This window comes from Fusarium pseudograminearum, chromosome 4, assembly GCF_000303195.2.
Source record: "Fusarium pseudograminearum CS3096 chromosome 4, whole genome shotgun sequence".
Classification (NCBI taxonomy): Eukaryota; Fungi; Ascomycota; class Sordariomycetes; order Hypocreales; family Nectriaceae; genus Fusarium; species Fusarium pseudograminearum.
In genome coordinates, this window is record NC_031954.1 from 6,675,634 (window position 1) to 6,697,551 (window position 21,918).

General features: G+C 48.9%; 7 protein-coding genes across 7 annotated transcripts, besides 2 other annotated features; 3 read left to right on the forward strand and 4 right to left on the reverse strand.

Annotated features, from left to right (window-relative positions):
- Positions 1 to 454: 454 nt before the first annotated feature.
- On the reverse strand, positions 455 to 4,777 carry FPSE_07951 (uncharacterized protein; the record flags this gene model as incomplete). Its single annotated transcript, XM_009261069.1, has 1 exon — positions 455 to 4,777. The coding sequence occupies one exon, from the start codon at positions 4,775 to 4,777 to the stop codon at positions 455 to 457; it is 4,323 nt and encodes a 1,440-aa protein (XP_009259344.1).
- Positions 2,483 to 2,515: a microsatellite.
- A 1,238-nt stretch (positions 4,778 to 6,015) lies between the features above and the next one.
- FPSE_07950 (uncharacterized protein) lies at positions 6,016 to 8,278 on the reverse strand (the record flags this gene model as incomplete). Its single annotated transcript, XM_009261068.1, has 2 exons — positions 6,016 to 7,960; positions 8,016 to 8,278. 2 exons carry the CDS (start codon positions 8,276 to 8,278, stop codon positions 6,016 to 6,018), a joined length of 2,208 nt encoding a protein of 735 aa, XP_009259343.1.
- Positions 8,279 to 9,285: 1,007 nt separating this feature from the next.
- FPSE_07949 (uncharacterized protein) lies at positions 9,286 to 10,749 on the forward strand (the record flags this gene model as incomplete). The annotated part of the gene is made up of 6 exons (XM_009261067.1): positions 9,286 to 9,395; positions 9,445 to 9,518; positions 9,575 to 9,772; positions 9,826 to 9,833; positions 9,885 to 10,584; positions 10,643 to 10,749. 6 exons carry the CDS (start codon positions 9,286 to 9,288, stop codon positions 10,747 to 10,749), a joined length of 1,197 nt encoding a protein of 398 aa, XP_009259342.1.
- A 594-nt stretch (positions 10,750 to 11,343) lies between these two features.
- Positions 11,344 to 13,162, forward strand: FPSE_07948 (uncharacterized protein; the record flags this gene model as incomplete). Its single annotated transcript, XM_009261066.1, has 3 exons — positions 11,344 to 12,053; positions 12,122 to 12,704; positions 12,761 to 13,162. The coding sequence occupies 3 exons, from the start codon at positions 11,344 to 11,346 to the stop codon at positions 13,160 to 13,162; spliced, it is 1,695 nt and encodes a 564-aa protein (XP_009259341.1).
- Positions 11,506 to 11,529: a microsatellite.
- Positions 13,163 to 14,136: 974 nt separating the features above from the next.
- On the forward strand, positions 14,137 to 15,336 carry FPSE_07947 (uncharacterized protein; the record flags this gene model as incomplete). The annotated part of the gene is made up of 2 exons (XM_009261065.1): positions 14,137 to 14,319; positions 14,452 to 15,336. The coding sequence occupies 2 exons, from the start codon at positions 14,137 to 14,139 to the stop codon at positions 15,334 to 15,336; spliced, it is 1,068 nt and encodes a 355-aa protein (XP_009259340.1).
- A 1,978-nt stretch (positions 15,337 to 17,314) lies between these two features.
- On the reverse strand, positions 17,315 to 18,329 carry FPSE_07946 (uncharacterized protein; the record flags this gene model as incomplete). Its single annotated transcript, XM_009261064.1, has 2 exons — positions 17,315 to 17,900; positions 17,959 to 18,329. The coding sequence occupies 2 exons, from the start codon at positions 18,327 to 18,329 to the stop codon at positions 17,315 to 17,317; spliced, it is 957 nt and encodes a 318-aa protein (XP_009259339.1).
- A 762-nt stretch (positions 18,330 to 19,091) lies between these two features.
- Positions 19,092 to 20,340, reverse strand: FPSE_07945 (uncharacterized protein; the record flags this gene model as incomplete). Its single annotated transcript, XM_009261063.1, has 2 exons — positions 19,092 to 19,629; positions 19,685 to 20,340. The coding sequence occupies 2 exons, from the start codon at positions 20,338 to 20,340 to the stop codon at positions 19,092 to 19,094; spliced, it is 1,194 nt and encodes a 397-aa protein (XP_009259338.1).
- Between the last annotated feature and the right edge of the window lie 1,578 nt (positions 20,341 to 21,918).

Genomic DNA, 21,918 nt, shown 5'->3' on the forward strand with positions numbered 1-21,918 from the left:
CAATTGATGATGTTATGATTAGGTGAAAGACGAAAGTCTGCCTAGACGATTTCATGACATTCCATCTGGAGGTGGGCGAATTGGCTGACAGGACAAGGAAGGTACGTACCCATACGTAATGATTTGCTCCTTCCCCTGTCGCTCTATCTTGCGCCAAGCCTCCATGACGGTGCTGGCCTCAGTAAATTAACACGTGAATCGGCAGGATCGGCCCGTGAAACACGCCTACAGCAGAATATGAAGCTATTCCCAGATTGCAATCACAAAGACACAATGATACTCTGAAGATACAGACAATTGCCGTTCATTATATGTCTAAGAGAATTGAGAGACCTGATATGCAGTCATCTCCTACTTTCAGTCAGATTACTCTAACACACAGTCTCTAACTTATTGTCCTCCTATCTTCACACAACTCCAGCATTGCCTCTTCCTGTTCCTCGAACAGCTCAATCTATTCATCCCTATTCAACTTTTCTTTGGTCTTTGATAGAGCTTCATCCACGGAATCATCCCACGTGTCCTTCAGCGTACCAAGAAACTCCTTGCACCATCCATTCTTCTTCGACTGTTCAAGCTTCTCGTCCAGGTCGGTGGTGGCTTGCCTTCCAGAAATAGTTGTCGAATTTTGGGCGCTGACAGTCTGATTGCCCTGAGCCTCTGGGGTAGTTTCAATACTCAAAGACTCGGTTTCTGGCGTCTTTGTCGTCTTCTTGGTATCGGATGTCTCCTTCTCCTCCGGAGCTTCATCTTCATCAAGAAGATCCTCCACAATTTCTTCCCACTCCAGCTCCAAGATAGTATCGCGGACCAAGTCACCAAGCTTCTCAATGAGCGATTCTGTGATCCTCTGAGCATAGAGGAACTCGCCATCGAGATTGACCTTGAAGTCCAGGTCCTTGGTGATCTGCTCGCGAATCTGCTTTGTAACATTCTTCAGCCCCTTAGTATCCTCCTTTTCCTGCTTCTCTTCTTCTCCCTTCGGTTCAGGGACAACGTGGCGCTTGAAATTGTTCTTGAAATGGTCGACGAGCTCGTTGTACTTGTGGCCTCCGAAAATCTGGTTGTACACCTCATTGAGCTTCTTGACAAGATGAGGAGTGAATTGTTCACTCTTGATAAACTCATCGGCGAGCTCTTTCTTAAAGTTGAGCTTCTCGGCAATCATTCGACGCTCAGACTCACTCATATTCGAGATTTTGTCGAGTTGTTGATCAGTGAGTTCGCGTGTGAATGTTCGCTTGCTTTTGGAAATGAGTTGCGCTAGCACCTCCTCGTATTTGGGATCGTTGTAGATACGAGCGAACTCCTTGTTCAGCTTCTTGATCATCTCAGGTGTGAACGTAACGGCGTTGGCCAGCTCAATCGAGAGCTTGGCATCTATACCAAGCCTTTTCGCGATCATCAGACGGAGCGAAGGGGACATTCCCTCGATCTTCTTAAGCTCTGTTTTGCTGAGCTCGAGGGTCTTCTCTGCTCGCTTTTGCTTGAAACCAATCTTGTCGAGGAGGCTCTTGTATTTGGGATCCCTGGTGATACGAGCATACTCCTTGTTGAGTTTTTCGATCAACTCAGGTGTAAACTTCTCAGCATTCGCCATCTCAGATGTAAGCTCCGGGTCCATATCAAGCTTCTGGGCAGCCATCATGCGCATTGATGGACTCATGGACTCCACTTTACTGATCATCTCCTGGCTGAGTTCGGGCTCTGCTCTCTTGGAGTTGGAGTTGGACTTAAACTTCTCGATGATCTTGGCGTACTTGGGATCGCTAACCACACGGGCATACTCCTTGTTGAGCTTTGCAACTAGATCATCTGACAGCTTGTCGGCGTTGGCCAGCTCGTCTGATAGCTCGGGACTAAAGTCGAGCTTCTTCGCAACTATCTCACGCATGATTGGTGACAATTCCTCGATCTTGTTGAGCATCTCCTTGGTCAGCTCAGCCTCTGCCCTCTTGGAGTTGGACATAGACATGAACTTCTTGATGATCTTGGCGTACTTGGGGTCTCTAACCACGCGAGTATACTCCTTATTGAGCCTTGCGATCAGGTCATCAGACAGTTCGTCGGCATTGACAAACTCCAGTGTAAGCTTGGGATCAAAGTCAAGCTTCTTGGCAAGCACTTGACGAATTGCCGGCGCCAGGTCTTCGATCCTTTCGATTTGCTTTTCGCTAAGCTCTGGTACCGATCTCTTGGTTTTTCGAACGTATTTTGGAGTCCTGCCGATGATATTGACGATGACCTTGCCGTCCTCGCTTTCCAAGAGGATGGCATACAGCTCGTTGAGTTTGGTGATGAACTCGGGAGTCAGTTCCTTGAATTCGAGGAACTCCTTGTTGAAGTCTTCGCCCATTATAGGGAAAGCTGCCACGACTGCTTGTCTGTGCTCGTCGCTGAGAGCTTCGATATTCAGGAGTTCTGAGGCGTCGAGTCGAGGGACTGGCTTGTTGGGGTCAATCTTCTTGAAATTCTTCTGGCGCTCCGCCTCCTTCTCCGCCTCCTTCTCCTCCTCGGACTGCTTTTTGCAAGGTGCTCTCGCCTCAATACTTCTCTTGCTCAAACCACTGGAATGGCGATGGATGAGTTTGTATTCTCTTTCATTGCGATCTTCTTCTTCATGATCCTTCTGGTACAATACACCTTCGTGCCCAACCGGTGAGCGAGCCTTGTAGTCAGACTTGTGCACCTGGACAGTAGGCCCAGAGGCATGATGATGATGATGGGGCTTGGCAGTAGCCTTGGGGAAGTTCATGGCGATGCGTCTGTGTTCTCCAAACTTGGGTGCCAACATGAACCAACCTCCCTCAGGGCAATCTGCAGCACTGCGGCAGGGGACTTCAGTAACAACGCCAACTCCTGCCCACTCAAAGCCCGGGATGACATTCTCGTAGCCTGGCAAAACGTGGTTCACCGTATCCTCCTTGTAGTCGGGCTTGGTGAAGTCGGGCTCAACGACGATGTTAGTCCCGGTGATCCCAATCCGTCTGTGCTCTCCATTCTTGGGCTCCAACATGTGCCAGTGTCCGTGAGGGCATCCCTCCTTCTTCGCACAAGGGGTCTTGGTCACGGTTCCGGGACCTGCCCACATGAAACCGGGGACAACATTCTCATAGCCAGGTTCTTTGTAGTAACCATGGTGCTGATCCTCCTTCCGAGCGTAGGGCTGTTCGTTGGATTTATGGCTATCGTGATCGACCTCCTGCTTGCGGTAGTACTTGGCGCTCTCCTCGGGCTCGTGATGAGATGGGTAGTAGAGTTGCGTTGATGCATGCTTCTTGACCTCCTTAGAGTCGCTTTTGTTGTCCTTCTCCTCTTCGGGATGGTGGCTCTTCTCATCAGAGTGGTTGTGCTTGTCGTCATCTTCCGTAGGATCGTACTTTCTGTAACCAAGCTTCTCAGCTTCATTGGTGTACTTTTTCTCTTTCACCTCTTCCTTGGGAAAGTACTCCTTGAAAGAATAAGTCTCCGAAAAATCAGAATGGCCGTGTTTGAGTTTCTCCTGAGCCTCTTCAGAGAGGAAAGATTTCTCATCAGGATGGTACTCGTACTTGAACCCATGGACCCCCTTCATTCCATACTCTTCGTCCTTGGGAGAAAAATCGTGCTTGGGGTACTGTTCGTCTTTATCGTCATCATCATGGTACTCCTCGCGGTCCTCCTTGTCGTAGTCAGGCTTCTTGTGAATCTCCCTGTTGTGATGCCAGTCCTCAGGCTCCATGGAGTGATAGTGATCGTGATCATCTTCTCCTTCATATTCTGCCTTGGGAACGCCCTTCTTGTCTTCATCAAAGGGCTGCTCCGGAGGGAACGTCTTTGGAAACTTGTCAAAGTAGGGGAGGTTGTCGTTCTCCTGCTCATACTTGTGGAAGTGGGAGAGCTTCTCGTCCTTCACCTCGGCGTCGTACTTCTCTGGAGTGTGATAACCGGGATTGAAAATGTCCAAATCGTTCTGCTGATGCGTTTTGGAGTCGTGGACATCCTTGGGGTGGTACTTCTCGCCCTGAGATTCTGGACGCTCAGGATATTTGGGCTTCTCCTCAGTCTTGTAAGAATGCGTATGCTCCTCGTTTGGATCAAACTTCTGCAGCGGGGCGTTGAAGTTGGTGAAAGGGTCTGGGTGCCAAAAGCCAAATGAGCGGTCGCCATGATTGCCATGGGGCGGCCATCTCTTGTGGTGGTTTCCCTTGTCGTGGCTGTCCTTTGGCTCATACTCTTTCAAGGGTTCGGTGAATTGTTTTTCGAAATCATGTTTGTTGAGACCGTAACGATCAATAAATGCGTCAAACTTCTTGGTCTCGTAATCCTTCTCGTGTTCGTAGTGGTGATTCTCGGAGCGGTAGTCGTTGTAACCGTGGTCGTAGTCGACATCGTTGTACTTGTCCTTGTAGTCGTAGTCATCCTCATGCTCATGATGGTTATGGGGATAGTACTTCTTGATATTGACCTTGGTGATGGTATGGCGTTCATTGGGTTTGTACTTCTCCTTGATCTCGTATTCGTGATCAGACTCATGGTCATAAGGATAGTAATGCTTGATCCTATACTTGAAGTCGCCGTGAGGTCCCTTGGTCTCGTACTTGTCGGTCTTGGGATCAGCGAGCTTGAGGGTTGCGTCCTTCTTCGTCTCCAATCCCAACATATACTTCTTGTAAAGGTCCCTGAACGACTCTCGCTTTTTTTCCGGTATGGTATGCGGTTCATCGGAGTGAGGAATAGCGTGAGCCAGACCCATCGACGCCTGTATGGCGACGAGGACGGTGATGGACAACCTCATGGTGAGTTACTCGCTCTTGCTAACGGTATGTGTGCAAGTCAAGTAGTACCAGAGATGTTCAAAGGGCAAAGATGGTAACAGAAAGAGAAACAAGAAGATTAGAAGATGGAACTGAGAGCTAACTTATAGCTAAGAGATGGCATGTGCTATTTCTGATCATTGCGGAATGGCTGCACTTTCCCCTCTTTCCACTGCCTCCATGGCCTGATATTAGTTTGTATTGATGTAAGATATGATGAGGTTCACCGAGTGATTGGTGCTCGCATACACAGAGGGCTTCGCGAATGTCCGATTATCATGTTTCCTCGGTATGATGCCATTTACACGAATGCCCTGCTCGGAAGATCAACTTGGCGATACCATTCGCTCTCACCAAGCCCCTGACAGTCAAGGTTACTCAATCATATTCAGTACAACAATATTGCAGGAATCTCATTGAGCCCAGGTATGTGCTATCATCAGGACTGCGCCAAGACAAATTGACTTTAAAAACATGTCTACCTGGGCATCGATAGGTTGTGCTGGTGGTATCAAGTCTTGGATATCACACCTGGTGATTAATCTCCACGCCTCTCAAACTGCGGGGGATATTGTGCCCAGGTATAGCCTCAACTCCAATGAGTTCATTTTCTAATGCCAATCGTCATCAGACCCGAGGCCCTCTTTCCGAGTCTCGGTTTACAACAGAGTTCCCCGAGAAGCACCGGAACCAATTACTGGACACATATACAGCCGAGTTTCGTCTCCCTCACTATGTCATAGAAACAAGAGGGCATAAGCTGGAGAATCACAATCTACGGCCAACGACGAATGGCGTTTACTAAGAAGTGGCATCACACGATTTCTACGGAATAAGAACAGAATCAAAATTCTCCTCATTGGCAATGCCAGGAGGCGCTCAACAAACATAGAAGATCGTCATCACATGCTGGGACTTGGCGGACATTAGGATTGCAGAACGAACGACGGCTCGGTCTCTCAATCGTAGGGCAATTTTCGACTGCGTACTGGATCGCCATGCTGAGAGTGTTTGTTGTACACGTACGGCTAACATTGAGCTCGTACACTTTGTTTGATTCAATATTCTAGTACCGTACATAATATGCATGTTACCAACCCATATGACAAAATGATAACCTACTCCACGCTCCAAACTTCGCCAAACTTCAATCCCGATGAGTTCGCGCCGACAAAGAAATAAGTTTATACAAAAAGAATGCCACGGAAATCTAGGCAGGTTAAGCTCCAGTGTCCTTGGCAGATACTTGGTTGATCAAGCGCTGATATTTAGCCTCTGCTTCTTGCTCAGCATCCCGAGCGGGCTTGGAGAACCGCCCTTCCACCGGTGGCGTCTCTGAGCTTCCCTTAGACGTCCAGAGAACACCGGGCTTCGGTGCGGCCTTTGATTCGATTGCCGTGTCAGGTTTGGGCGTAGAGCCATTGGTTCTTGGCTCCTCCGAAGCTGTGCCGTCCTTCTCGCCGTCCGGAGAGGTTTTCGGAAGCCTCATGGCTAAAAGCACGTACTCGGCCCTTGTCATGTTGTCCATCACATCATCCATGTAACGCCGGACTTCATCCTGAGGAGCAACAACTCGTGCTAAATTCTCCAATTGGCGACCAGTCTGGGTCAATAGACGTATCGTGATAGGTTGGTAGTAATCAAGCTTCGGGTCTCCTCCATATTCCGACGTGCTTCCCTTACGAACAATCAGGAACGAAGCTATGACATGTTGGCCGGATGCCGTGGGCAAGTACTCCAGTATACTGAATTTGGGGAACAGATATCGGTCTCCGCTTCCAAAGTCAAACACAACCGCCGTAACATCTTGCTTGAGAGCAGGCGGGGGCCCCTTAGATCGTAGTGCCTGGGGGTTGGGTGAAGGTGCAGTCGGGTGCGCTTTGGTATGGCCGTTAGAAATGCCATTCGGGGCCTGTTGTCGAATTTGTACCGGAGCAGGAGAAGCTTGGGGTGCGCTCTTCATGTCACGGTGTAGTCTATCTAGTATTTGCTTCAGATCTGTAGCGTCAGTAAAACCTGGTCGGTTTTCTGCGATTCTGCGGATCATATCTCTAGTCTTTTGGTCCTCTAGGGCAGTTTTGACGAGTTGTACCACAAGCGGATCGCTTCCTTGTGGTGGCCGCAAATCAGCCGATTTTTGGTTGGGATTTGAAGCCAAAACAATGTCAAGAATGGCACGGACTTCGACAGCAAAATATAGGACCGTTCGACCGTCTACCAGAAGTCGATCTGCTGATGGCCCTTGCTGTCCTCCTGTACTCCGATACTGCGCACTTAACTGATCAATGATTTTCTGAAAATGTGCCAGCTCGCCGTCTTTCGCTTGTCCTACAGCCACTCTCTTCATAAGATCACGGAGGGCCTCGTCTCCTGAAGCTTTTTGTGCGAGCAATGTAATAACAGGGTCATTTGCTGACGGCTTCACTGCTGGAGCAGGCCCTGGGGCTGCAGATCCTGGAGCTAGGGCAGGCTTTGCAAGGCCACTTGCGGGTGCTTGAGCGATTGGTGGTTTGGGTGCTGTGGAAATTGCAGGAGCCACCACCGGTCCAGCTGACCCAGCAACATTGGTGGGCGCATGCCCGACTGGTGGAGGCGTTGGAGATGGTGCCACAGGTCCTCCTACAGCTTGTGGTCTTGACTGAAAGGTCGGGTTTGGAGACGGTGCCATGTTGGGTAGCGGAGCATTCCCAGGCTTCTGGGCTGGTGTCGGGGCAGCAGTTTTGTCTTGCGGGGCTCGAGGAAGAGGTTGTGGTTGCGCTGGACTTCGAGCCATGCCCTGGGAGGGACTGGGTGGTATGGATTTTGGCATCGCTGCTTTGTTCTGGCTCGGGGTGGCGGCTGTCGATGCTTGGGGTGCGAGGGGTGGAGGCATAGAGCCATTCGGAGGGCCATACTGGATAATTGGACGTTGTTGCGGTTGCTGCTGTGGTAATGGTTGAACTTTTGGTTTTAGATCTTTGACCACGTACATCGTAGCTTCGATCATATGAGGCTCAACAGCAATCGTCACGGTGCCGACCTTTGACATAGTCTCCTTGGGCGGGTTTTTAGGATCTTCAATGAGCACGCCCTTGCGCTTGTGCGGTTTTGTCCAATATTTAGCAAACAGACCTTCGCTAATCCATTTGTGACGAGATCTCGAGAGCGATTCAGCAAGAACGCCGCTTGAACAACGCGTCAGTCAATTTCATTGTCTCATGACAGTTTAGCAAGACGTACCTTTCGCCAAAAGACTGATACTCCTTGGAGGAGAGGTCATCGGGCTGGGCGACTTCAACGGTAGGTAACGGTTTACCAGCTTGGACCGACTTGGGCAACGGCAGCGGCGGAGGCTCTTCTGGCTCCGGATCTGGGACTGGGACTGCTGCTGGCGGGGGAGCAGCGGGTGTCGCAGAACGCTCTCGAGGTGTAACATTGCGCTTTTTAGCAGCGGTTTCTCCTCGAGCAGCAGCCCGCGCGGGCAGTTTGCGCTTTCGCTCCATTTGACAGCTCGTCCAGCAGACAAACTACAGAAAGCGCAAGGGAATTATACTGCGAAGAAGAAGCCAATCATTATATATGATGAGCATGCAAGGCGCGTCTGGAGGTAATATGGACGTGTAAAGCTCAGTATTCGGGTGTTTTCGCAGGAAAAGAGTCGGGTGGTGAGACGAAGCTGGAGTTGGGTCGCAAGGGCAGGTCGAGGGAGTATGGAGGTGGAAGATGGAAGATGGGAATGGAGGCTCCCATTGGGACGAGGAAGTAATAGAGTAGCAGCAACAGCCACGGCCAGAAATCCGAGGCTCAGTGGTGCAGGTCCGACACCTCGATAAATGGAGCCCGGAAGGTAAAAGGAAGAGATTCAATTGGTCGAAAAAGGCGGAGGAGTCGAGCACTGCCAATTCTGGACTGGGGTGCGGGCCTATGAATATGGCACTGCAGCGCCTAGAGTGAAATAAGAAGCTGGGGCTCAGGGGACTTTGCAGCCTGTCGAGGTACGCGGAAGCGCCGCAAGAGTGACCGTGGTATCCATGAAATAGAGTCAGATGAGCGATAAACATGGGAAATCAGAACATGGCAGCAGTTAATTGGAGTGTGCTTGGCAAATTGGGCTCCTGTGTCTGTTGTACAGCATGATATATCATTGCCAACTTGTATCTGTTATAATGCAACGTCTCTTCCAATCATTTCTTAAAACACAACATTGCGTTGCCCATCGATTCGCGGCTCTTTCCAGTTGCTTGAGGGTGGAGTCACAGCCGCATCAGACGCGCCTCAGGGTACTTGTATGCACTTGTAATTTTCCCCGCGTGATAAGTTCCGCTGCTGATCGCTGATGCTTAGCGCGAACAAAGCAACGTCAGGTCTTGCGTCTGGTTATTGTGGCAGAGCAGTGACAAGAATAATATTCACATTAATCCCTGCAGTCTTGCACTTTTGCAATTCCTTATAGACTCTTTGTACTGTACTCGGTCTTTCTTTTTCTAATTCTGCCACTATCAACTAAATCATGACGTCTCTACATCCCGCCCTACGGGCTGTAATTGCCGTGGTTGCAGCGCCACTGAGTCTGTATTGCGTCTTCATCGGCTTGGGTATGACGCCTTTCTTTCAAAGACAGTATGTTGACCTTTTACATGAGTTATTCTCTCTGACATTTTGTCTACAGTTTCTTGTACGCCCATAAAATCAACACATTATTATGGAATAATGTGAATCAACCAGAACGATGGGGTTTCGCCCGTAGGTTTATATCAACCAAGCTCATGGCGACAACGACTCATAGATATTTCAACCAGGAAACCAAGTCACCCCTTTCTCGCTCAAGACTCCTGACGGGGAAACTATATATGCTTGGCATATTCTTCCCTTACCACTTTATCTTAAAAACGAGGCCATAATCGAGTCTCAAGAGCCAGGGTTTTCAGCTGACTTCACCAAAACTGAATCCTTCCGCCTGCTGAAAGAAGACCCAGAATCTCGACTTGTTCTGTACTGTGAGTCTTGACTAGAAATACCCTCGCCCGATCACTGCTCACATATGTTCCAGTTCATGGTGTAAGTGATACCTAATTACAAAATGTCTGTCAATATCAACTGACGTCACAGAACGCTGGTCATGTCGCACAAGCTATTCGACCTCTGAGCTACCACTCATTAACTGACACCTCATCATACCATGTCGTCGCTATTGACTACAGAGGATTTGGTCACTCGACAGGCTCGCCTACTGAAACTGGAGTAATTCAAGATGCTGCGACGCTTGTGGAGTGGGCTATCAAGGTTGCAGGCATCCCAGCCAGCCGCATTGTTCTCCTCGGACAAAGTCTAGGCACAGCTGTGGTCAGCGCAGTTGCCGAAAAGTACGCCCTCCAGGGTGTTGAGTTTGCCGGCATCACCATTGTCGCGGGTTTCAGCGATCTAGCCAATCTGCTGCTAGGCTATCGCATTGGAGGTGTTGTCCCTGTCCTCGCACCCTTTCGGATGTGGCCTACGCTCGTACGCTTCATTCACCGATTCGTCGTCGACAAGTGGCATTCAGATCACCGTTTGGCTAATGTTGTGCGGCACACAAAAACAAGACTCAGACTCAACTTGGTCCACGCAAAGAACGACAAAGACATTCCATGGACAGAAGACAATAAGTTGTTCCGAGCGGCTGCCCAAGAAATGATTGGGATAATGGATGACGAAGAATTCGCAGCTTGGAAAGAAGAGCGAACTGTTCATAAGGGAAAGGATGCATTTGTGGCCACCTGGACAGCTGAGCCCAACATGATTATCCGTCAAGAACTTTTTCCCTATGGCGGTATGTAAAATGCACCTATGCGAACTCTAGAACGATGGAATAACTAATGCGCCGGTAGGCCATAACGATATCATGGGGCACTCACCTGTTGCGCTGGCCATCATGAGAGCCTTTGATCTCCATGGGACGACTTATAACAATGACGACAATACTGATTCCAAGTAACAACTGACTCAGCAGCGTCGCTCACTTCAGCACAGGTCTATTAATAATTTCTCTTGCTTTTTGGTCCTCGTCATTAACCTCGGTCGTTTGAGTGAGTTTTTCTACTCAATATCTTGCTTGCCCTTGCTTAGAACACAATAGAATCGCTTCGTTCATTCGATTTCTTATGCTGGATAAGCGGAAGAACCACGGTCTCTCATAATACGTTAAACAGATATATATCATGTCACTATAGTATATATATTCGCAATAGTACAAGAAAGCACTCTGTCAGATTCTGGCTTACTTCGGCGATGTTATGAGCATCTAACTTTGAGTCAATTCGGCTGAGATACGTAACTATCCACATAAAGATTTGATATTTCAAAAAATTTCTCGTAAATCAAAAACTCAGACTGTTCAATTCCTTTATCCCAAGATCGCCTGTTTGAGGTCGAATCAGGGTGAACCCCTCGTTACAGGACAGGCACATGTTACCGCACCTAAATATCCCACTAATAATTACCCCACCAAAGAGCTCTTGCTAAATCTCCCACTTCACGTAGTTGTTCGCACCTACATCACCTCAACTACACCAAAGGTCCATCCCGAACCATGTCCGAGGAGTCCAAGCCAGTTGAGCCCGTCGTCGACGAGACGAACGCCGAGCTTAAGGGCAAGGCAATCGCACAAGCTGACCCCGAAGCCGACGAACACGCCGAGTCCGCATCCGAGGAAGAGCACGAGGAGGAGCACGCCGCTGAAGGATCAAGCGACAAGAAGAAGAAAAAGAAGAAGAAGTCGAAGCGCTCAAAGGTCAAGGAGGCTTTGACCGGCTCCAAGTCCGCCCCCACCGATGCCGACTTCCACAAGGCCCTCGATGGCCTCACCCCTCAACAGGTCAAGGAGTTCCTTGCTCTCAACCCGGCCCTAGCCCAAGAGGTCTCCAAAGCCTCCAACAGCGACAACCCCTCCGCCGACCAAGCTGCCGATATGCTTAAGAAGATGTCCCTCCAGGATATCATGACTGGTCTTGCCGCAGGTGGAAAGAACGCCAAGGATATGGGATCATACAAGTTCTGGCAGACGCAGCCTGTGCCCAAGTTCGGAGAGGACAACAACTTGCAAGAAGGTCCTCTGCGAATCCAAAAGGTTGAGGAGGTTGACAAGGAGCCTTCAGCTTTGATCCCCGGCTTTGAATGGGTCACCATGGACTTGACCAAGGAAGAGGAGATCAAGGAGGTCTATGAGCTTCTGAACAAGCACTATGTTGAGGATGACGAGGCAATGTTCCGTTTCAACTACTCACCAACTATCCTTCGCTGGTAAGTCGTAGATCTTCCGAGCCCATGATCATGTTACAATCGTAGAACAGTTCCACTAACACGTACAGGGCCATGATGCCTCCTGGTTGGAAGAAGGAATACCACGTTGGTGTGCGCGCCTCTCAATCCGGCCTGCTCTGCGCTTTCATTTCCGCCATCCCCGTTCACCTGCGTGTTCGCGACAACGTGGTCACTTGTTCTGAGGTCAACTTCCTTGCCATCCACAAGAAGCTTCGAGGCAAGCGTCTCACACCAGTGCTTATCAAGGAAATCACCCGACGCAGCAACCTCGACGGTATCTGGCAAGGTCTTTACACTGCTGGTGTCGTCCTTCCCAAGCCCGTCAGCACCTGCAGATACTTCCACCGTGCCATCAACTGGCAGAAGCTCTACGAGTGCGGTTTCAGCCCTCTTCCCGCTAACAGCAAGCCTCAATACCAGAACCGCAAGTATGCGCTGCCAGACAACACCGCCATCAAGGGTCTGCGTCCGCTACAAGAAAAGGATATCGAGGCCGTTATGGACTTGTATCACCGTTACAACAAGCGCTTTGATATGACACCACAGATGTCGCGTGAGGAAGCTCTACACTGGTTCTTGCCCAAGACCGGTCCCGGTGAGCAGCAGGCTGTATGGACCTACGTTGTTGAAGTAAGTCTCCAGAAAGTAACGATACACACATATGTCGGGACTAACACACTGCACAGGATGATAACAACAAGATTACCGACTTCTTCTCTTTCTTCTGCATCGAGTCCACTGCGATTGGCAACTCTAAGCACAACGTTATCAAGGTTGCTTACATGTTTTACTATGGTACAGAGGTCGGTCTGCAGGACAAGTTCGACAAGGCTGCTCTCAAGAAGCGCCTCAACGATCTGGTGCACGATGCCCTTATCATCTCCAAATGCTACAAGTTTGATGTTTTCAACGCTCTGACGCTGATGGACAATGCGCTCTTCCTGGAGCAGCAAAAGTTTGGCGCTGGCGACGGTCAGCTTCACTATTACCTGTTCAACTACCGTGTTAACCCCATTGCCGGTGGTGTCGATCGCAAGAACCAGCTCGACGAGGAGAATCTGAGCGGTATCGGACTGGTAATGCCTTGAGGTAGTTGCCGGGGTTGTACGTAGGATGACATAGGATTTGGTGACTAGGAAGAAGAAAAAAGAGTATGGAAAGGTGAGGAATGACGAGATGGAAATGATTTCAAATTTAGCGAGCACGATCAATCATGAATTGGTTCTCTAACTCTTCCTTTTTCGACGATATACTCTCCTAGCAGCAAATCAGTGACTGCTTAGTGTTAAATGCATCACGTATGAAGCTGACGAATACATTTTAAACTCGGTTGTCAAATACTACTGCGTGATCTTTTGAGGCTTCAGAGTTTCCCATCTCATCCTCGTCATACTCACCATCTTTGGGAGACTGGAATGTGAAACGCAGCATCTCAGCTACCATACCAGCCATATTCGGATCTCTATCCCCCTTGGCGCGTGGCGTTAGTGCCGAGGCCAGGAAACAACGTCGCAATACCATGGCGAAAGGTACGGGTTGTGATAGATGTGCTTTTTATCTGTCTCCTTCTCTCTCTCCACTTTGGACCCTGGTTCAACTGTGCCTCGAGAGGGGATTTATTTGCTTTTTCCCCTTCTTCGAAACTACATACATACTGCAGAACTTACCATTTATCTGTTGCATTTGTTTTTTTCCTCATTTTCTTCATACCTCGTATTTAAACGCGTAGTTCACTAGTGACGTTTTGAATAACCCGCAATCTTCACATACCAAGACATCAAACAGCATCGTTTCGCTTCTTACGACGACACAGCTTTGACCTTCCTGTGAGCTTGGGAAGCTACACAACCGTGTTTGCGCAGAAGGAACCAGTGATATAAGAACAAGCAAAACTCCCGAGTACCTATCTATCATGGCGTTAGACATGTGAGTCCTCGACCGTCAACATCCTTTTCCTCCTCCTAAACACATTATTATTCATTTTACAGCATCATTTGTTACTGTTTCGCTCTCTTTCGCCTCACTTGTTCATATGTGTTGTTTGCAAAGTCACTTACACGCGATGCGTCGTCCTAGAATTTCTTCGCTTCCCTCTACTGAGGAGACGCTCAAGCACCCAGCCTACTTAACCACTCTGTGGGCTCTGGAGCCTACCTCTCAAGGCAAGCTGTCTGTGGCCGAAGGTCGCGGTGGTCCGGTTGGTATTGCATGGGAAATTCACGGCGAAGGACCCGTCAAGCTTGTGGTACGTTTCTCCCGTCAAATCTCCTCAATCTCTCCGTCTGCGTATCACGTCTTTACCAATTCCGTCCGGTTGCATTCGTCTCCAGTCGTGATGAGTGAAATATGAGAGAAAACCGCTGACAAGAACATGCAGCTTGTTATGGGCTTGGCAAGTGTCAAGACTTCATGGCAGCGTCAAACGCTACACTTCGGCCATGAGCACGGTGACAAGTACTCAGTTCTGATCATCGACAACCGTGGAATGGGCGCCAGCGACAAGCCTTTGGGTATCTACTCCACGAGCGGCATGGCACTCGATATCATCGAGGTTATCGACCATGTTGGCTGGACAGGCGAACGCGAGATCAACCTCGTAGGTATCTCCATGGGCGGCATGATAACCCAAGAGATTGCTATTCGTATCCCTGAGCGTCTGCAAACCCTCACCCTCATCTGTACATCGGCGCGCGTTCAAAATACAACGGGCTTCATGGAGACACTCACGGATCGCATGAGCTGGCTGATTCCTAAATCCATGGAGCGCGCCATCGTTGACACAGCTCTCAAGCTCTTCACACCCGAGTGGCTCGTCGCACCAGATGACGAGATACTACCCGAGCCCGGCGTCACTCCGAAATGTGGCCCACCACCGCCAGAGGCTGGTCCAACATATCGCCTGTTCGACTCCAACTTTCAGCGTTTCCAAGCTCAAGAACTCACCAAGAAGCGTAATCCTGAAGTCTTCAGCAGCACTATGCTCATGTGTCAACTTGCAGCGGCGGCCATGCATAACAAGTCAGACGAGCAGCTGCGCCAGATAGCAGAGGCTGTTGGATCTGAACGTATTACTGTCATGCATGGAAAACGCGACAACATGATCACCTTCCCCAATGGTGAGAGACTTATCAATGTGTTGAAGCCAGGTACTGTCCATATTGTGGATGATATGGGACATGCTCCCATTCTGGAGCGAGCAGAGTGGTTTAACAGTGTATTAGAGGAAGAGTTGAACATGTGGACCAAGCCGAAGGAGGAATGAGAGTAGGCGGCATTTCGAACATATGAGCGGTCTTAGATTTTGGGTGGTTTGCGGCAAAGAGTAAGCAAGGTGTGTGAGGAACTATAATTGGCAGATGGCACGAATGAAGGAGCTGGTTTGCATGTTTTTAATCCGAATACCTTCCTAGCAGACGCGTCATGACACAAATTCGCTTATTGCAATTGTTTAGAGCCATCAAACTCGACTCTATTTCCAATTCTATCATATTGTACATCATTTTTAAGCTGTCTGATAGACAGTCTATCTTTAGCACTCCAAGAAGAGCCCAGCCTCCAACTTCTGATGCTGAAGTAATTCCTGATTTTGGATATGCACGTCTTCAGACTCCATGTTGAGGTAATGGCCGCTTTTGGGTAAGAGATGTATCTTCCACTTGTCCTCCACCCACATCGAGTCTTGGCACCCGGTCTATAAAACCAACCCTTTCTATCATATGAAGCAGGTACTTTTGATTCATGCTAGTCCGCTCACCTCTCACCGGTGAAGCGTCGACCCTGCACCTCACTCAGAGCCTTGACTCCACTCAAGAAGGCAACGATGCTAAGACCCGCAAAGACGGGCAGCAACTGGAAAAGGTTCCACTTGACGTAGTAGAGGAAAAATGATCCCTCAATGGCGATGATGGAGCCGACAAAGAGAGCGTGTGAGATAGGGGCAGTTTGAAGAGCCTTAGGCAGGTGGTCGAGGTTAGCACCGAGCTTACTCCACTGTGTATATATGTTAGCTTGAGCTATTATTGTAGAATAGATTTACTTACCCCGACAAGAAGCAGAGGAAACGTGCACACGATGGCGGTCACGAATACAATAGATATGATCTTAGGAGGGCTCGTCTCGCCAACCTTAAAGACATGGTGGATCTCCTCTCGGCGTCCGTATCGCATGGGACGCTCAAACGCGGGAAGGGGAGTGTTGGGTACATGATAGATCTCGATGTTGAAAACGGGAGAGATGAGGGGGCTGGACGAGCCGAAGGAGCCCAACACGAGGTGGGCCTTGAGGGGTTCGTCGGAGAGGAGCAACGGGACAGAGATGTCCTTGTGCGACTGAGGGATTGATTAGCTGGGTCGATGAGGAACGAATGGGCTATCACATACAATAGAAGCCACGGCCTTTCCAGAGGACTTGACGTCGAGAGGGAGGGCGACCTCGATGCCGGTCGATTCTGTAATGACGATAAAGGCCTGGTGAGGTCGCTTCGCTTCGCTGCCTTCGGTCGTAGTCAATGAGACTTTGATGGTATCTGCCTTTCCTAGAATGAGGGTATCCCTGACTGGCTCCTGGTTGCTGAATCTGTACCAATTAACCCTGTCAGCACGCATTCTTCCGCAATCGCTCCCCCATGATAATACCATCATGGCAACTCTAGAGAAGCTTACTTGGCAGTAGCGGCGTGTCCTTGCTTGGAGGCGACGGTAACGGAACCATCTTTGAAGCACCAAGACGAGGCAGCGCTAGCTGCACTCGTCAGGAAGAGAAGTGACGACGCGATTGAGAAGCGCATGATATCGACGTTGTCGCAGGTCGATTCGATTTCGATAAGTTGAGGCCAAGTGGATGGGACAGGACAGCTTGAGACTGGACCTCGAAACAGTAGCGTACGGCACTACCCAAGCTTGAGTTACGTGGTGGAAGTGGGTATGTTTGATTGGTCGAAGCTCAGTACGAAGTGGGGATCAGAAGTGAGCTTCTGCTTCAGGGTAAATTCAAGAGAAAGAGTATTAGGAAAGTGCTAGGAAGCTTGACCGAGAATAAGAGATGGGTTCATTAACAGGTCCATTCATATTATCTCAGATGATTTCTTTGAGCGATTCTATAATCACGAATCTCATTATGCTTTTGGAATGATGATAAAGAAGATACCGTGAATTATCATTATTCGTACGCTGTAAACATTGTGCTCTAGATACCTAGTAGGTAGGTAGGAAACAATCAACCGTTGGTATACGTATGTGCCTCTACTCGCTCTTAATCTCAGTTTGGAAGCCCTTGATAGCTTCTCTTTCTTCCGCCGTCAAACCAATCCCAAAATATTCCTTCAGTGCCTCTACTCTCTCATCCTCCGTCTTTAACTCCTTCAGCACTATCGTCTTACCTCCAGGGTTCTCCTTGACCACATCATTAATCAACATACGCTTTCCATAAATCTCTTCGCCTGTCGTCGATGTCTTGCTCTCCCTCAACATGAATTTCACGACAAGCACGGTATGTGTCTGGAAACTTCGAGGACTTGTGCCCGTATAGCAGTTGGCAATCTCGAAATCGGCGGGAAGCCATTCGACAGAGTGACTAAAAGAGTAGAAGCTGTTCCAGCTCTGATCGGGAGAGTTGCGGCATTGGTAGATCCAGAGACGGCGACCAGATGTGAGCTCTGTTTGACCGGGGATGAAGTCCTTGATGAGACGGGCATCCTGAGTGCCCATGTTGCGCCACTCAGCACCCTCGATCAGAGGCATGGGCCGGGTAGGGCCATCACCGCCAAAAGAAGCATCGATAACCCAGCGCGAGTTGTCAGGTAGTGTCACGATGTTGACAATGTGAACCCTAGTTGCAAATCAGCGACTAATATTCTGGGGATAATAATTACGCAGATCACACTTACCACCCGGGATAGCCGCCATGGGGAATACCGTCCTTGCGAAGACGGACTCGCACACCAACGGGGTACACCTGGAAACCAAGAGCTCGAAGCATATAACAGAAGAACAAATTGCTCTCCATGCAATAACCTCCTCTTCCACGCCCATCGACCACAATTTTCTGATACAGAGCCTGAGGCTCGAGAACAACATTGCGATGTGACGAGTAATGCAGCGTCATATTCTCATATGGTACCGTTGCAATCATGTGCTGATGCAGCACAGTGAGAAAGGCATGGTCAAGGATAGGCTCGTTGCCCACATAGAACTCCTGTGGTACTTGGATATGCTTCAGAAACTTGGCGACTTGGGCTTCTGAGTATATGGCCGACATGGTGAGTGTATAATATGAAGACTGTGTTAATTGATGTTTACTTGTCTCAGCTCAAGAGTTCAAGACTTGGGGAAAATAAGACCGGGAGAAGCGATCACTTAAATAGAGCAACTAGTCAGATAGACAAACTCTCGAATGAGTCAAGAGGACGCAAAACAAGGCGACGCCAATTCCAATTACTACAAACATGTTGGCTACCTTACTCGTATGTCGCGCAAAAGCCGTCGCAGGAAGTTGGCCGTAACGTATCATGAACCTCGCTATCTCTCTAGACTCCATAAAAACTGTCCGGGGCTTAAACATGGAGAAGGACGAATCATTCAGACGCCCAAAATCTACATGACGCCCTCCTTGGACAGAGCGTCAGGGTTCATGATAGAGACGGCCAATCAGGACAATTCTGGCGTCTACTTCGGATGTTGTTTGCTAGTCTGACTCTACCGTTGGCGCATAATCGGTGAGAAATACTACCTCTGCATCCTTGGTCCGTCTTGTACGGTACCCACGAGGATTATGAGCGTTTTCTCAGGGTCCTTTTGATGTTGCAGGATTGAGACAGTGATATCAAATGTGACACAGTCAACATGATAAATTCGAATATCCTTGTAGATCAAAGATACCTTAACTCCAGTAATTTGTAACATGAACCATCCATTCATTACATGACTCTTTCCATCATAACTATCGCGCCTTTAACGCCAAGCAAAAGCCCCAAGAAACCCACCGACATTTCTCCAAGTGAGTATGTACTTTTATAGCTTCTTAGAGTTCCGTCCTCTTGCTCGATGTAGTTGTCACAGCCGCACCATCCCTCTTTGCTTTAGTCCCTTCCAGCTTGGGCATAAAGTCTTGGATTCCCATCCAGTCCACCACGAACGCAGTTGTGATCCTTGCCCAGTCACGCACTGTTGGTAGATCCAGATGCTCGCCGTCATCCGTCATCTCATGCCAGACATCGGGGAATGGTGTTGGAATAATATGCAAGATGTCAACACCGCGCTCCATAAAGGGTCGGTGGTCGTCGTCGACGAAACTGCGTGTGAAACGGTTGGCAGATTTGTCGCCTTCTGGCAAAAACGGGACCTTGGGCTTGGTCTCGAGAACACCAAGTTTTCGCATGCGCTCCTCCAAGCTAGCCATGGCACGGTATGCCCAATGTGTGGTGAGGAAGTAGGAAGGAATATGAGGGTTTGGAGAACCGAGAAGGTCAAGAAGAACAAATAAACTGATAGAGTCAAGAGGATTCCTGTAAGTTGCTAGAGAGCCGTGGAACTGGGATTCCCAATCCGCAGCAAGAGATCTTGATAGATTGTTAGTCAATGTGCATATTTTTGTAAACCATCGCAATAACTTACCTAGCTCCGTAAAGCGAGTCCTCCTCTGTCCAATGCTTGAAAGCTTCTTCGCCATCGAGAAAGAGGATCTGAAGTCCCTGTGTCTCCTCGAGCCCATCATCCATGGTACCGTCTTTTTGCATCTTGTTCCACTTTGCCTTGAGCGCATCTTCAACACTCCGCGCAACATGCATCAGCATGGCACATGGCGCAGCGCTATCAATTGCGCCGATGAAGCCCTCTGGTTCATACTTGCTATCGTAGTGCGCGACCAGCGTAAGGCGACTCACATCCCCGTTTTGCGCCCATGGGGGATCTCTTCTAAAAACAAGGTTGGAGAAGGGGACCTGCTTGTTTCCGTGGACAGGCGTCTTTGAAGTGGAATTCTGCCACTCGAGGGTCCATTCAGGAAGATTCTCCTTGAAAAAGTCGACAAAGTGCTTCTGGGTTCGCACTTGCCCCGGAGTACCGGGGACACGAGGGATTAGAATAGGAGCGAGCAGCTTGCCATTCTTGATATCGAAGTCGTCGCCTGGCGAAGGAATATTCCGAAGGACATCGTCGGAAAGCGTCATGGACTCGGCGACGGTCGATGCGAGGAGGCAAGCGAAAAGGAGTAGCTTTGCGAAGAATGACAGCGAAGATTGCATTCGAGGCATTGTCGAAGATGCAGCCATGGGGAAGGACGGACACCAATAAATACTACTTTAAACCAACAAGGAGCGGGTTTTGGGTCGGTTTGTCGTGGGGCGCGAAACTAGCTCATTCCGTCGGAAGGATTGTTGTAGTCGACGTGGAACTGGGCTGATCAAGAAAGACAATGAAATGCAAGGCGAATCAGAGAATGTAGATGTCGTGGACAAAGGAATTGGAGCAAACAGTTCGCTTCGTGTCAGGAGTTGAAGCTCTCCAATCCAGACCATGCAAGGGATGAGAGCCATAATATTAAGGACAGGTACGACAACCTAGGCCCGACTCAAGTGGGGGACACGACATGGAGTGCTGTACCGTAACCAAACCTACTACAGCAACCAGGAACTAACACGCCGCTGACCCCAACGACAGATACAGCAGGTCAGGTCAGAGCGTGCTATTATTCTATCCATCGATTGTTTGTGATGGACTGTTGGCCAGAACAATACATAGTGAATGCTAAGCCAATGTGACAGCCAAACTTGATATCACATTCAGACAATAGAGGCAGAGACCGCCTCTTTCAAATGCGAAATGGCGGGGACATGAAGGACCCTTGACCGTATCAGTCAGTCCCTTAATGGCTTGGGGCCAAGGGACGTTTCGGTGGCTAAAGAGTAAACACTAGAGTCTCATTGGACTGGTTACGGCTAAATGTCAAGCAAGTCTCAACCTATCTCCAGATATGGAACATTCTATGGTTCTACTAGAGTTGCCTTTTATTCTAGAATCCATATCAGTCAATTTCTTTCTTTATAGGCAATGGAATGTCTGAGTCGAGGATAGACATAAACTATCGCACATGCCTCGAAAACGTAGAATACCAGACGGGATATTATCGCGTTGAGCTTCTACATCCAACGTCAAGCATGTTAGAATTGGGTAGCAATATATATACTATACTTTTTCACTTTATAAATGCTCTATTAAAGAAGCTGAGCTAATAGAATTGATATAGTTCGTTTCCCAGAGTGACTGTTTCGCCTATATCAACGTCTAATAGTTGGAGAGAGTTGTCAACCTGTACCTTCAAGAAGCTCCAAAAGCAACACCAATCAGACTCTATTCAGTCTAAGGAAACATATCTCTATAAATAGCAGAAATTCCAAGCAACACAATCACATTCGAAGCTAGTGCAGGCTACGTCATCCCGTTCACCCCGCGTCTGTAGAGCTTGAGCATTTGGTGGTTGGTACAACTTTAAGCAAAATATGCCTTCGTAGAGCTTGAGCATAGTCTCTAACTAACTGTAAGTATCAACGAGGTGATTGTGATAAAGATAATGGCAGTGTTATGCATTCACGTGAAACAGGAAAAAGCATGAGTGATTAAGTTATTGTCATATTGAGTTTCGACTCGCGTACTATACGCTAAAGTTGGACCTTATCCAAAAGGCCATGATCCCCCGTCATCTACACATACTCCTCGTTCATATCTATTAAAAATTGTTACTCCAACGGTTCTCAAAAGGACATTACATCTACGTCCTAGCGTCAGAAAGAATGCGGTAACCCGCTATGTAAACACCAAACGCCCATCGTCATGCTTTGCGTCTCTAACCT